This window comes from Ceratotherium simum, chromosome 7 (assembly GCF_057802395.1).
Source record: "Ceratotherium simum simum isolate JZ-2026a chromosome 7, ASM5780239v1, whole genome shotgun sequence".
Lineage (NCBI taxonomy): Eukaryota > Metazoa > Chordata > Mammalia > Perissodactyla > Rhinocerotidae > Ceratotherium > Ceratotherium simum.
Window position 1 is genome coordinate 32755608 of NC_141906.1, and position 16472 is coordinate 32772079.

The 16472-nt window shown below is 35.3% G+C and overlaps 1 protein-coding gene across 13 annotated transcripts in view; it reads left to right on the forward strand.

Annotated features, from left to right (window-relative positions):
* The window catches only part of EMSY (EMSY transcriptional repressor, BRCA2 interacting), a 90572-nt gene that overhangs the window by 27225 nt on the left and 46875 nt on the right, over positions 1–16472 (forward strand). For 12 of the 13 annotated variants that reach the window (XM_014790340.2, XM_087433475.1, XM_004434020.3 and 9 more), the window contains one exon: positions 10619–10873. The exons of the other annotated variant lie outside the window; for it this stretch is intronic. In XM_014790340.2, coding sequence (XP_014645826.1) covers positions 10619–10873 — 255 coding nt within the window. The remainder of the gene's footprint in view (positions 1–10618; positions 10874–16472) is intronic. 13 annotated transcript variants of the gene reach the window in all.

Consider the following 16472-nt stretch of genomic DNA (forward strand, 5'->3'; position numbering starts at 1 on the left):
ATAGAACAGTACTTAGTATTAGTTTTCATTGAATTTTACTTGAATGATATATAGCTTAAGATAGACTGGGACTTGGAAATATCCTAGTTTATGAACTAGTAGTGAATGCAAGCGCTCAAATAGGAAAGCACAGTGTTCTTCATAATTGCTTTAGTCATGTTTATTTAGTGTGTTCTCTATAACTGTGTTAGCAAAGAAGAGGTTACATAGATAGGAATGTGATCAGTATTCCTTAACTCTGCAGCCCTAATGGTAGGATATGAGAGCGTCTGTCATTATTTTCTGGCTCTAATACCCATTTAATGTCTCAATCAATGACAGGAAATAGCAGGCTTGAATTTTTCTTTATTTTCTTTCTTATTTGTTACGTTAAGTAATTTTTTATAACCATTCCAACTTTTCTGTTTGCATAACAGTTAAATATAATATAGTATTATTAAAAATAGAAATAGTTTTAATACAGAAAATAAAATAAAATAAAATGTTGGTTGAAAACATGATCCAAATTCACCATTTCAGAATTTGAAGGTGAGAGAAGGAAAAGCCACCTGTCTCTTCACCTGACTGACCCCTGTATCAAAACTATCATCCATTGATAGTTGTTTTTCCCTTTTAGTACTCATCACACAATTTGCTGAAGTTTTACTGTATTGGAAAGATTACTGTTCTTCCAAGGAAGATGTTATTATCTGAGATAAGTGGGGTATTTCTCTTGGTTACTAATGAGCTATCTTTAGGCAAAACGAATATTCCATGCTTCTGTTTTTCATTCTTAATTTTCTCCAGGTATCCTCTGAATCTTTTGGGAACTTATGACTTCCCTATTTTCTCCTTTGCTTCTTAGCATCCTATATCTCTTCAAGCTGTAAGTAGTTAAAGGGGAGCTGTACAACACGTCTCAGAAATTTCATGTAAATTCACTGGAATTCTGTAGAGCATGAGAGATGTAAAAGTAAACTATCTGAATATAGATACTCCAGGAAACTACATGATTCCTTTGAATTTTTGTTTGTGATATTTAATTTGGATATTATTAGTGCTAAGAAATTAAGGCATTTTCTTTTAAAAAAGGTAAATGTTATTGGAAGTGGTAATATACAGACTGTGGTTGTGATTCTGACTAGGGCTTCTGTAGCAGCTCCTGAGGGACAGGGGCATTCAGTGTGTGCTGCTGTTGGGGACTAGAGACAGGCTGTTTTAGAGCTGATGTATCTATCTCTGGTTATTCTTATAGGGGCAGCTGGTGGTAGAGGGGAAGAGTCTTAGTAGTAGTAACTTGGCGGCTTGACCCCATGTTTATAAGTATAGAGATGGTTCCAAAGGTAGGGAGTAGGGTGATTGTGTATGGCTGGCTCATGCTGTGGGAAGGGAAAGGAACTCCTTAATATTTGGAATATGGGACTTCTTAAAATTCTACTGATTAGAATGGTTATTCTGAGTTGGTCATCTAGATGAAAGGATAATTAACATTTTTTATTATGGAAAATTCCAAACATACATAAGTAGAGAGAATAGTAAAATGAACCCCCATGTGCCCATTATCCAGCTTCAGGGATAAGCAATACATGATCAGTCTTGTTTCATCTGTACCTGCTATTTCCCTCCACACACCCCTGACCTGTAATTTTTTTTTTTTTGACCTATAATGTTTTGAAGCCGATCCCAGATACCGTATAATTTCAGCTGTAAATACTTCAGTATGTATCTCTAAAAAAAAGATCACAACTCACAATACCACTATCACACCTAGAATTTTTAACAATAATTTCTTGATATAATAAAATCTCTAGTATCCAGATTTCCTTGATCATGTCATAAAAAAAAAATTTGTTTTTGGGTTATGATCCAAACGAAGTCTACACATTGGTTGATATGGTTACTTTTTTTTAACTTCCCTCTTTTCCCTTTTCTTTGTAATTTATTAATTGAAGAAATCAATCATTTTTCCTGAGAGTTTTCCATAATCTGGATTTTGCTGATTTTTATCCCCATGGTGTGGTTTAACAAGTTCTCCTGTTCCATATATTTCCATAAAACTGATAGTTAAATCAAGAAGCCTGATCAGATTCAAGTCTGATTGTTTTTAGAGGTAGGGGAATGAGCATTTTATAAGTGGTATTGTGGTCCTTCCTGTTGCATCGCTTTAGGAGGCACATGTCTGGGTTCTCTCTAATGATATTAACATTGATCGGTAGGCACAAGTATTACCAAATGTTTTAATAGCTTTTGATAGTCTTTGCCTCGATCATTATTTTATTGGTAGTTACAAAATGAATTTTAAATTTATTTTTTTCATTTATTAGGTAAAATTCTTAAAGAACTTTCCCTTATTACCATTTACCCTGAGGTACAGTTCTTGTAGGAAGAGAAGAATAAATGCCTGACGATTTCTCTTTATTTGTATGTTTTCAGATAATGAGTTGGTTCAGTGACCAATGAGATTTTTATTTCCAGTATCATTAAGATTTTTGATGTCTGTCGGTCTGTTGCAGATATTCTTTTGGTGTTCAAATGTACCGTCCATTCCAGAGGTAGCCTCTTCAAGTTAGCGCCTAAATTTTTTTGACACAACCACATTAGTCCTTAATAGCTTTCTTGTTTTGTGGTGTGACAAGATGTCCTGGGTTCCTCTTACGCATTTTCTGCCCCAGATTTGGAATTAGACATTTCTTTAAGGAGCCCTGGTTTCTCAGTGAGAAATGGTGTTTAGACACCACAATCTGGGCACTTTGGGGATGGTCTTTACTATTGGGTTCGTCATTGTTTCTAGATCTTTTCTGTAGACAGAGCTAAAGTCCTTTTCTTTATTTTAAGGAGGTAATACGTCATCAGTTTGTACTGATATTACCAATTTCAATTTAGAAGTATGGGTTTTTACTTCTTTGTTTTTCTATTTGTATAATTGTATCTTTTTTGTCCTCTTGTACTGAAAATCCTGGTTCATAATGATTAATAAAATTATGTATTTGATTTACTCTGTAATATATAATAGTTTCAGAATAACAAAACCAATATGATGACTAACAGTATGATTACTGAACAGAATTTAAGATTTTATTATGGTTCTTTTGGTTCTTAGGATATTCTCACTAATGGGTTAAATGGTCAAATTACTGTATTTTAAAGTCACTTGAAATAACTTTTTTCTCTGTGGTTAAGCTCTAATTCAGTATATCGTTAGGTTAATTTGTTTCATTTTGTTTTGTTTTTATGGATTGCACTTTAAAATTTTTTGACTTAATTTCATTTATAATTATGTAGGATATTTATGTAGTTCCAAGGTCAAATCTACAAAACAAGGTGTGTTCTGAGGAGTCTACCTTTGATCTACAATTCTTACACTTTGTTTTGTCATTCCCTGATAGGTAACCTTTTTTTCTTTTACAGTAGTCCCCCCTTACCTGTGGTTTCGTTTTCCATGGTTTCAGTCACCCATGGTCAACTGCAGCCCAAAAATATTAAATGGAAAATTTCAGAAATAAACAAGTCATAAGTTTTAAATTGCCCGCTGTTCTGAATAGTCTGATGAAATCTTGCGCCGTCCAGCTCCGTGCCACCTGAGAAGTGAATCATCCCTTTGTCCAGCATATACTACCTACCCGCTCGTTAGTCACTTAGTAGCCAGTCTCGGTTATCAGATCTACTGTCACTGTATTGCAGTGCTTGTATTCAAGTAACTCTTATTTTACTTAATAATGGCTCCAAAGCGCAAGAGTAGCAATGCTGGCAATTCGGATATGCCAAAGAGAAGTTGTTAATCTCTTATAGTGCCTAATTTAGAAATTAAACTTTATCATAGATATGTATGTATGGGGAAAAACACTACATGTGGGTTTGGTACTATCGTGGTTTCAGGCATCCACTGTAGGTCTTGGAACGTAGCTCCCATGGAAAAGGGGGGACTACTGTAGATTTTTACTTATCCTTCCATTTTTTTTAACATATAAGCAAATATGTATATCTTACATTTCCCCTTTTTCTTAGATAAAAGGTAACATACACTCGGCTGTGCACTTTAATGTTTGGAAGGGATAATTTTTAATTTGGTGGTTATAAGTCTGGTGCTGGTAATACAGAGAAAGTGATAGTTGAAATGTGCTTTGTGTGTATAGAAGGAAATAGTTTATTTTAGTTGACTGCTTCTTCATATTTGACTTCTTCCTTTTTTGCCTCTCTGGATTGCATTTTATTAGACCAGAAACTGTAAATAGCTTTTTTTATATCTCTTAATTCCATTTGACTCTTGTTCCTCATTAACAAAGAATGGGCTGTTGTTTATTGCTCACGTTGATTACTGTGACCTTTCTACTTTTTATTCTACCTGTCTCTCAGATAACTCTTGTTGCCATTGTCTTTTCTCTCGCTTTGGTGAGAGAAATTTTCTTTCATCTCATTCTTCTCGTATTCTTTTGTGGACTTCATGGATTATTTACCCAATAACTGTGAGAGTCTGCTGTGGACCTTTTATTTTCCCTCCTTGACCCCACTTCAACCTAAGTAACACGTTGCTTCCAATTATGTTGTATCTACTAATACTCCTGTTCTCTTCACTGTATTTATTTTCTTTAGGGTGGCCCTGAATGCAGTTCTTGTTTTCCATTTCTGTTGCATGAAATCCCCCAACCCTGTCAGTTCAGATGTGGTCCTCATTGAGCATCCAAGTTTTTTAAAACCTGAAAGTATTAGTGGATTAAATAATTTTAGAGAACAGTAGAGAACAAAAGCCTGTCAGTAATCCCACCACTCTATAACAGCAGCACTTTCCGTTTATATGTTATTGCCTTTTGACCCATATGAATATTCTTTATTTATTTGAAATAAAAAACCTGTATTTTATTTGATATCATACTTTGTTCATGTAACATTGCTTCCTTAACATTCTTCTATTTTTCTATAATTATCCTAATTATTTTCAGTGCTGTTTAATATTTCTCTTACTATTACATAATTCATTAAATTATTCCCTTAATGTTGGATATTTAGAGTATTTCCAGGTTTTGATATTATAGATTTAACTATAGTGAACATTTTTTGTATTTAGTTGAGCCCTCTATTTTCTTAAAACCAGCTCAGGAGCAGGATTACCAAATCAAAGGGTTCAAATTTCTTCATAGAGTTTGTTAAATGCCGTATTTTAGCTGCCTGAACTATATCATCTTGGAATATTTCCCTAGTATGTATCCAATATTAAGTCCTTGTTCGTCCTGTTTACTAAAAAAAGAGGAGGGGAGTATAATTTCTAGGATTAAAAGAAATTTTGAATGGCATACTATTTAACCAGTCAGTTGCTTAATACCTGATTTTTTTCTTTAATCTCTATGTGTATAAGATAAAACACAGGTAATATTCTTACAGTTATGTACCTTCTTTCCACTTCATTTACATGACGTTGTTTTTTGATGTCTTTTGGGCCTCATTCTTTCTCTTGGCCTCATGTTAAAACTCTAAGTATTCATATTTATTCAAAATTACCAATGTAGCCTGAACTGTATGTAATTCCTCCAGATATGAACTATTATGTTTGCTTCAGTGGTATTCACAGCAGCCTGTATTCTTTTGGACATTCAAATGTTTAATAATTGTTACACAGCCCCTAGATTGTTAATATCTAAATTGAATTGTAAAATGCAATAAATAATTGAATGACTTTACATAAATCTGCATTGACAGAGTGATTGGTTTTTAACAATAAGAAAATTTATTATCTCACAAAACCAAAAGTCTAGAAGCAAGGAAGTTCCAGTTAAGTTATATAGTAGCTCACTGGAGTCATCAAGGAGTATTTTTTTCCACCTTCTCTGCTTTTCTTGGTGCATCAGCTTTTTTCCCTGGTAGCTCCCATCATGGTTGCAAGATGAGTGCAGCAGTTCCATGAATCACATCCAGATATGACAATGGGCACAGGATAATCTCCTTCTGTTGAGTCTGTTCTAGGAAAGAGAAAACCTTTCCCAGAAGTCCCCAGGAGAAGATTCCCCTCATGTCTTGTTATCTGTGTCATATACCCTAGCCTAAACTAGTCCCTGGCAAAAAGGAATAGGGCCACCATGACTGGCTTAGATCAATTAGGAATTGACTTCCAGGGCTGGCTTGGGGCCAGCTTCTCCTAAACTACATGCCAGTGCCCAGGAAGGTGCATCCTTTGTGGGGGAGAAAATAGGGTTCTGTTAGAAAGGAGAAAGGGCAGAGGAGAAAGATTAGGCAACCAAGAGTGTATGCTGCATTAGATTATTTAATAAATGATTTTTAAACAATTGACTTTTCATTTGGTCTTATGCATGTCAGTGAGATTAAATTGGTTGACAGAATTCAAATTGTCCTCCTTTTTATTTTTTTTACTTGTTATATCAGTTATTGAGAGAGGAGTATAAAAATGTCCAGCTATAATTGTGGCTTTGAACATTTCTCCCTTTAACTCTGTCAGTTTTTGTCTCATGTATTTTGAGCTCTGTTATTAGGTGCATGCACATTTAGGATTGATGTATCTTCTTGATGAACTGACTTCCTTTTCATTATGAAACATTGCTCTTTTTCTTTGGTAATACTGCTTGTTTTGATGTCTATCTTTTCTGATATTAATGTACCCACTCCAACTTTCTTATAATTAGTGTTTGCACAATATATCGAATTTTTCATCCTTTTAATTTTAATGCATCTGTGCCTTTGTATTTAAAATGCATCTCTTACGAACATTGCATAGTTAAGTCTTACTTTTTTGTCCAATCTGGCCATCTCTGCTTTCTTTTTTTTTGGTAAGGAAGATTAGCCCTGCGCTAACATCTGTTGCCAGTCTTCCTCTTTTTGCTGAGGAAGATGAGCCCTGGGCTAACATCAGTGTCCATCTTCCTCTAATTTATATGTGGGACGCCTGCCACAGCCTGGCTTGATAAGTGGTGCATAGGTCTGCACCTGGGATCTGAACCTGCGAACCCCAGGCCACCGAAGTGGAGCACGTGAACTTAGCTACTAGGCCACCGGGCCGGCCCCACCATCTCTGCTTTTTAATTGAAGTGTTTTGTTTGTTTACATTTAATGTGATTGTCAATATGATTGAGTTTAAGTATACCATCTTGATAATTGTTTCTTATTTGTCCTCTCTGTTCTTTGTTTCTTTTTTCTTTTCCTGTCTTCTTTAGGAGTTGAGTTTTTTAAAAAAAGGATTCAGTTTTATCTCTTCCATTGGCTTATTAGCTATATATTTTTATTTTAAAATATAGAGTAGGCTTCTCAACCTTCACATATGGACTTTCTGGACCAGATAACTCTCTGTTATGAGGGGCTGACATTATAGCATGTTCAGCAGCATTTCTGGCCTCTACCTACTAGATAACTAGAGGCACCTTCCCTGTCATGACAATAAAAAATGTCTCCAGTGATTGCCAAATATCCTGGGGCAGGGGGTTAAGAACTCAGCTCTAGAGCTTACAATATACATTTTTAATTTATAATAGTCTGACTTCAAATAATATACCATTTCCCATATTGTGTTAGAATCTTAGAATAGCATACTTCTATTTCTTCTCTCTCATCCTTGTGCTACAGTTGCCATACATTTTGATTCTATATGTAATAAACCCCACACTGCATTGCTGTTATTTTTGCTTTAAACAATCAGTTTTCTTTTAAAGAACTTGCAAAAGAAGGGGAAAAAAAGCCTATGTATCTACCAAGCTTATCTTGTGCTTTTCCTGCTCTAGCCCTGGGATCAGCCATTTCTTCAAGAAGCCCTGGTTCCTTTTAGTGGGAAGTAATAATTAGAAGCCAGAATCTGGGTGCTAGATATGCTCATTGCTAGGGCGCGTGTGTGTGCATGCATGTGCATTTACACGGATGTTTATACACACATTCACATATTTACATCTATATTTATTTATATATGTTGAAAACTATGGGTGCATACTGATATATCCAATTTCAGTCAAACACTGCCTGTTAATTTTACTTTTCTCCCTTCCCTTATTTGATAGTGAAAAACCTAGCTTCCATTGTCTTTCATATACTTATCAGTCCCCCAGTATGTCATTGTTGCTGCTGTTGCCCCCACCTCCATGCAGATGCTTTCCTCACTTCCCTCAGGCTCTGACATCCTAGAGACTCCTACTTCACTCTACCTGAGTTCTGATACCCTGCGCATGTCACCCTTTTGCGTGGTTGCCTATCTCAACCTGCTCAGCTCTTGACACCTGTGCCAGGCTGCCCTCCCACCCGGAAGTCCTCTTCATCTAGTTTGAACTCTGGTACCAGCCCCCTTCCCGTGGACATCCTCCTCAAACTTTCAGACCCTGTGCTAGGTGGTTCACACTCGTGGAACTCCTCTTTATTCTAATTGGGCTTTAACGCTACACATGGTCCCCTTATCTCCTCCCAGCGTGGACATCCTCCTTGTCCTACTTGGACGCTGACTCCCATGCTAGGCCAGTCTCTGCAGTGGGCTCTGACACCCCACGCTTGGCCATTCTTCTGCTTAGCCACCACTTGTTGGTCCATCTTGCTTTGCGCCGCCTGATGGCTTTAGTGCTGAATAGTTTGGGAAGCAAAGGGCAAAAGGAAGAGGAACCTTTTACTTGTTAAAACAAAAATAGCATTTATTACAGTTTGTGATGATACATTTATGTGATCATTTGATTGTCTTCTCTAACTAAAGGTAGGGACTGTTTCATGGATGCAGAATAGTTTTCCAAGGATTTAGCATAAAGTATGTACTCAGTAAGTTTTTACTGAATGAATAAATAGTCAGAGAGATTAAGTACTTTAATCAGATCATATAGCATTATGTGTTTAGGTGTTGAAGGCATGATTGAACACAGTTCTCTAACTCTAAAATCACCCTGACTGCTTTTACATCAGATACTTTTCCTAATCAAAAGTATATGGAGAACATAGTTTAGTTAGGGAGTTACCCATGTACAAAATTTACCTCAATTAATACTAGAGTTCATTATGGATGCAATATAAAGGTTAAAGCTTTTAAATAGTTTTAAAATAATATCTTTGATTTGTATAATACTTTATAGTCATTGAGTCATAAAATGTTCGTGCCAAAAGGGGCTCCAGAGATAATCTAGTTCAGTACAGCTAAGCAATGTAGCACATATATATCTCCAAAATACTAGTATTCAGGGAGGGATGGTGGGGGAATGTGTAAGTAATGTGAGTAAGCCCTCCAGGTGATTCTGACTACACCTTTTGTCTCCTCTCAAAGTATTCTTCACTCTGTGATTTTACTTGGTCCGCACAGCAACCCTTAGAGCCTTGTAGGGCAAGGAAAATTCAACAAATGGGGAAACTGAGGCCCAGAGAATCAGAGTGACTTCTCAAGGTTTCTTCTCCAACTTTATCATTCTCTAGAAACATTTTACATAAGAATGTGATATTATTTTAAATTTTTCTGTAATGCAATGTAATTGTGGTGGGGGGGTGTAGTGGAGGAAGGTTAATAGCCTAATAAGTTGATAATTAGGCTGTTAAATTATCAATTTCTTTCCATTGTTTCAGCAGTGCTCAGAAAGTTGATATGGTGAATTATATTCCAGGTTCTTTTTGTTAGGAATATTAATTCATTTACAGATAATAGTCCTGTTGAGTTGTTGATGAATTATAAGAAGATCACTTGGCGGCCAGCCTAGCGGCGTGCTGGTTAAGTTCGGCGTGCTCCCCTTCGGCGGCCCAGGGTTTGTAGGTTCGAATCCCGGGTGCAGACCTTCACCACTCATCAAGCCATGCTGTGGTGGTGTCCCACATACAAAAAATAGAGGTAGATGGGCACAGATGTTAGCTCAGGGCCACTATTCCTCAAGCAAAAAGAGGAAGATTGGTAACAGGTGTTAGCTCAGGGCCAATCTTCCTCACCAAAAAGATTACTGATGAAAAATCTGGCAGAGGGAAGAATTTCTCTCAAACTCTACATCTTTAGTGGAAGTTGTTGGTACTTCTTATCTGTGCATGCTAATATTAGTATTGCACTGAAAAGAAATGTCTTAAAACCTTAAATTATCAAGATTTTTTTGCTGTGAGTATATTGAGTATGTCCACTTGTTAACTTTCCACATGATTATTTAATGATCCAGTTAGACTTCTCAAGAAATGACCTTATGTTATAGCTTATTAGAAATGAGATATAGAAAAGCTACTTTGCCGTGCTAAATACTAGTTCAAAAGGTGAATGTTTCCGTGTGAATTATTTTATCTAATGCCATGTTTAAATTGGCTCTTTAGAACCTGAAAAGTAATATTTGAAAAAATGTATTACAAATAAGATTCAAAACTTAGTTTGCTTTGTTCTTAAGTTATTCACATTGAAAACCTATATTTTCTAACAGAAAATCTATTGAGAGACACATATGAGAACATCCTGCCATCTTTCGTTCTAACTCTTCGCCAAGGGAAAATCAGTTAGTTTTTTTGAGTGTGAGAGCAATGATGCCTCCCTTGCCAAGCTTGATAACTAGATATCAAATATGTAAAATAGCACATATTATATCTGACACTTACTAGGTGCTTAATAAATCATAGTTTTTATTGATTTATCTAGTCTTTAAACTATTATCTACTACAATAACCAGAAGTAACTTTAATTATGCTTTACTATTAAATTCTCTTTTCTCTAACTCTTCTACAGGTGTATCTACATCAGCAGTCAAAATGGCATCAACCAGACTTCCTTCCCCCAAAAGCTTAGTGGGTGCCCCAACTCAGATTCTTGCACAGTTTCCCAAACAGCATCAACAGTCTCCTAAGCAGCAGTTACATCCAGTGCAGCAACAGACACAGCAACAGGTGGCCCAGCCTTCTGCAGTATCTCATCAGCAACAGCCCCAGCAGTCTCCTTTGCCACCTGGTATCAAGCCTACCATTCAAATCAAGCAGGAGTCAGGTAACTGGAAAATGGTTATAAAATATAGTAATTCTTCCCCAGTCACCAGTTCTCTGAAGACTGCTAATATATATGGATTTACTTCCATATACAGTTTCCTCAAGCACCAGAGTTTTAATTCCAAAATATATTTTGAGACCATCCTGTTGGAAATACTTATATAAAGAGAACTGGAACTTGGGAATAGAAAAGGGAAAAAAAGCAGCTTGCACAGCAGGAAGAGTTTTTTTCAGTGAACTCTCAGAAGAGAGAAAGGAAGCTGATAAATACAAACCTAGATTTTAGAACTATACCCTGAGGCCCACTGGGGTTATGGGAAGTGGGCAGTGGAAAAATTAGTCTGGGGAGTCTTGTGTTAGAGGGCTGTATTATGAATTTGGCATAAAATTTGTCATGGGCAGAGTTGCTAAGATTATAGAACATTGCATACAATGAAGAAGTTTGTGGTTTATAGAATAACAGTTTAGCAGTTTATTGAAAGCATTTCTAGCACAGTGGGAACTCAGAGGTAGGAGTCAATTATTGTAAGTTATTGAATCATAAAAGTATTGTATAGAAAGGTAGGTAGGATGGAGGTTGAGACACAGAGAGATTAAAAAAATACTGTCTTTAAGACAAGAAAATGGATTTGTTTTCCTCCAATAAATCTGGACTTTATATGGTAGAACAGGAATTTGGAAGATACCGACATTTTCAGTTTTGCTTTATTTTGTTTTTGATAGGAACATTTTATTATTTTTTTGAGATATAATTATGACATATAACATTGTATGAGTTTTAGGTGTATAACATAATGATTTGATATATGCATATATTGCAAAATGATTACCACAGTAAGTCTAGTTAACATCCATCACCACACATAGTTACAAATTTTTTTTTCTGGTGATAAGAACTTTTAATACTCACTCTCTTAGCAACTTTCTAATATACGATACAGTATTGTTAACTATACTCACCATGCTGTACATTACCCTCCCAGGGCTTATTTATCTTATAACTGAAAGTTTGTACCTTTTGACCACCTACACCTATTTCAGCCAGCCCCACACCTCCCTGCCTCTGGCAATCACCAGTCTGTTCTCCTCAGTTTTTTTGTTTTTGTTTTATTTAGATTCTACACATAAGTGAGATCATCCAATATTTGTCTGTCTTTGTCTTATTTCACTTAGCATAATGCCCTCAGGGTCCATCCATGTTGTTGCAAGTGGCAGGATTTCCTTCCTTTTTTTATGGCTGAATAATATTCCATTGTATATATATACCATGTTTTCTTTATCCATTTATCCATTGATGGACATTTAGGTTGTTTCCACATCTTGGCTGTTGCAAATAATGCTGCAGTCAACATAGGGGTGCAGATATCTTTTCAAGATAGTGTTTTTGTTTCCTTCAGATAAATACCCAGAAGTAGAATTGCTGGATCATATGGTAGTTCCATTTTTAATTTTTTGAGGAACTTCCATACTGTTTTCCATAGTGGCTGCACCAATTTACCTTCCCACCAGCAGTGCACAAGGGTTTTCTTTTCTCCACAACCTTGCCAACACTTATTTCTTCTGTTTTTGATAGTAGCCTTTCTAGCAGGTGTGAGGTGATATCTCATTGTGGTTTTGATTTGCATTTCCCTGATGATTAGTGAGATTAGTGATGTTGCACTTTTTTGTGCACCTGTTGGCCATCTGTATGTCTTCTTTAGAAAAATGTCTGTTCAGATCCTCTGCCCGTTTTTTAATGTTTGTTTTTTTCTATTGAGTTGTATGACTTTTTATATGTTTTGGATATTAACCCCTTATCAGGTATGTAATTTGCAAATATTTCCTCTCATGCTGTAGGTTGCCTTTTCTTATTGATGATTTCCTTTGCTGAGCAGAAGCTTTTTAGTTTGATGTTGTCCCAGTAGTTTATTATTGCTTTTGTTGCTTTTGCTTTTGGTGTCAAATTCAAAAAATCATTGCCAAGACCTCTGTCAAGGAGCTTACCCCCTACAGTTTCTTCTAGGAGTTTTATGATCTCAGGTCTTATGTTCAAGTCTTTAACCCATTTTGAGTTGATTTTTGTGTATGTATAAGATAGTGGTTTAGTTTCATTCTTTTGCATATGGCCATCCAGTTTTCCCAACACCATTAATTGAAGAGACTATCCTTTTCCTATTGTGTATTCTTGACTCCTTTGACGTAGTTAATTGACTGTATATGCATGAGTTTATTTCTGGGCTCTCTATTCTGTTCCATTGATCTAAGTGTCTGTTTTTGTGCCAATACCATACTGTTTGATTACTATAGCTTTGTAACAGTTTGAAATCAGGAAGTGTGATGCCTCCAGCTTTGTTCTTTCTCACAATTGCTTTGGCTATTTGGGGTCTTTTTTGGTTCCATACAAATTTTAGGATTGTTTATTCTATTTTTGTGAAAAATACCATTGGAATTTTGATAGGGATTGCATTGAATCTGTAGATTGCTTTGGGAAGTATGGACATTTTAACTATATTAATTCCTTCAATCCATGAGCATGGAATGTCTTTCCATTTATTTGTGTCATCTTCACTTTCTTTCATTAGTGTCTTATAGTTCTCAGCGTACAGGTCTTGTAGCTCCTTGATTAAGTTTATTCCTAGGTATTTTATTTTTTTTATGCAGTTTTAAATGGGATTTTTTTCTTAATTTCTCTTTCTGATAGTTTGTTATTAGTGTACAGAAATGCAACTGATTTGTGTATATTGATTTTGTATCCTACAACTTTACTGAATTTATTTATTCTCCAAGTTTTTTGTCGGACTCTTTAGGGTTTTCTGTGTATACTATCATGTCATCTGCAAATAGAGACAATTTTACTTCTTAATTTCTGATTTGGATTCCTTTTGTTTCTTTTTCTTGCCTAATTGCTCTGGCTAAGACCTCTAGTACTATGTTGAATAAAAGTGGTGAGAGTGGGCATCCTTGTCTTATTCTGAAAATGGATTTTTAATCATCTCTTTGGAACAGTAGGGATTATACAAAATCTATTATGGCTAATAAAGGCTGTATGATATTATATATTTATTGGGTAGTTTGGATTCTATTTTATTCCATGTAAAAATGCTCATAAATCTTTTCTAGATTTACGCAAAACCTCAGTCCTCTAAACCTGTTTTTCCAAGTCTTAAGTTCCTCAATTGTAGAGTCTTATACCATCACTGATTTCAGAAATCTAACCAACATAGTTAGGGGAGGAATTTGTTATTAAGAAAATCCCAATAATAGGCCTGGTTGTTCATTAATACAGATTTTGATGAAGTCCAGTTTATCAGTTTTTCTACTTATAGATCATGCTTTGGGTATCAAGTCAAAGAACTTTGCCTTGCTGTTGGTCCTAATGTTTTTCTTCTACTTTTTTTTTCCTAAAAGTCTTAGAGTTTTATTTTTTACGTGTAAGTCCATGATCCGTTATTTGCCTGTGGGTGTCTAATTGCTTTAGCATCATTTGTTGAAAAGGCTATCAAACTCCATTGAATTGTGTTGGCATCTTTGTCAGAAATCAGTTGAGCATATTTGTGTGGGTCTTATTTCTATGTTCTCCATTTGTTCCATTGATCTCTGTGTCTGTCTCCCTGTCAGTGACACACTGTCTTGATTACTGTAGCTATGTATAGTAAGCCCTAACATCAGATAGAATGATTCCTTCCATTTCGTTCTTCTATTCCAAAATTAGTTTAGCTATTCTAGTTCTGTTGCCTTTCCATATAAATTTAAGATTAAGCCTATCTGTATGTACTAAAACCTTATTGGGATTTTCCTGGGAATTGCATTAAACCTATAGATTAGTTTGGGGAGAATTGGCATCTTGTTGAGTCTTCTAGTCCATGAACACAGTATGTCTCTACTTTTATTTAGGTCTTTTTTGACTTCTGTCATCTGTGTATTACAGTTTTCAGCATACAAATCTTGTACATGTTTTGGTAGATTTATATCTAAGTGTTTCATTTTCTGGGAGTGATTTTAAATGGAATTGTGATTTTAACTTCAATTTTCACAGGTTTGTTGTTAATATACAGAAATGTGGTTGATCATAGCCTTTGACCTTGGTAAGCTAACATATTAGTTCCAGGAGTATTTTCATAGATTCCTTGGGATTTTCGATATATACAATTGTGTCATCTGTAAATAGGGACAGTGTTATTTCTTCTTTTCTAATCTTTATGCCTTTTATTTCTTTTCCTTATCTTCTTAGATTGGCTAGAACTTCTAGTATTATGTTGAATAAGAGTATAGGGAGCAGACATTCTTGCTTTAGTCTCAGTCTTAAGGAGAAAATATTCAATGTTTCATCATTAAGTATGATGTCAGCTTTTGGTTTTTTGTAGATGCTTTTTATGAAGTTGAGGAAGTTCCCCTCCATTCCTAGTTTTCTGAGAGTTTTTATCATGAATGGGTGTTGGATTTTGGCAGGCTCTTTTTTTGTGTCATTGATATCATCATGCTTTTCTTCTTTAGTCTGTTGATATGCTGGATTACATTGATTGATTGTCTGTTGAACCAGCCTTGTTCATCTGAAATAAAATCCCACTTGGTCATGGTGTATAATTCTTTTTATACATTACTGGACCCAATTTGTTAACATTTTGTTGAGAATTTTTGTGTCTGTTTTCATGAGAGATATTGGCATGTAGTTTTATTTTTTCTGTCCTACCTTTGTCTGGTTTTGGTATCAGGGTAATACTGGCCTCATAAAATGAGTTTGGAAGCTTTTCTTCCTTTTCTGCTTTCTAGAAGAGATTGTATAAAATTGGTGTTAATTCTTCTTTAAATGTTTGGTAGAATTCTCCAATGAAATCATCTGGGCCTGGAGATGTCTTTTTTTGGGGAGCTTTTAAATTATGAATTTAGTTTCTGTAATGGTTTATAGGACTATTCAGATTATGTATTTCATCTTGGTTGAGTTTTGGTAATTTGTGCTTTTCAAGGAATTGGTTTAATTCTTCTAAGTTGTTGAATTTATGTGTGTAAAGTTGTTGGTTGTAATCTCTTATTATCCTTTTAATGGCTGCAACATCTAAATTAATGTCCCCTGTTTCATGCCTGATATTGATGGTTTGTGTCTTCTCTCTCTTTTTCTTTGTCAGACTTGCTAGAGGTTTGTCAATTTTATTGAATTTTTTTAAGAACTAGGTTTTTGTTTCATCTTTTTAATCATTTTTCTGTTTTCAATTTTATTGTCTTTACTATTCCTTCCTTCAGCTTGCTTTGGGTTTACTTTGCTCTTCTAGTTTCTTGAGGTAGGAACTTAGATTATTGAGTAAAAACATTTTCTCTTTCCTAAACCTTGAGCATTTATGTGTACATTCACAGAAATAAATGTCGTAAATTTCTCTCAGCAGTGCTTTAGGTGCATCCCACTTACTTTGACCTGTTGTGTTTTCATTTTCATTCAAGTTTGTGTGTTTCTAAATTTCCTTTGAGACCTCCTCTTTGACCCATGAATTACTTAGAAGTGTGTTGTTGAATTTCAAGCGTTTGGAGACTTTTCTGTGGTCTTTCTGCTGTTGATTTCTAGTTTATTCCATATGGTCAGAGAAAATACTCTGTATCATTTGAGTTCTTTTAAATTTGTTGAGGTTTGT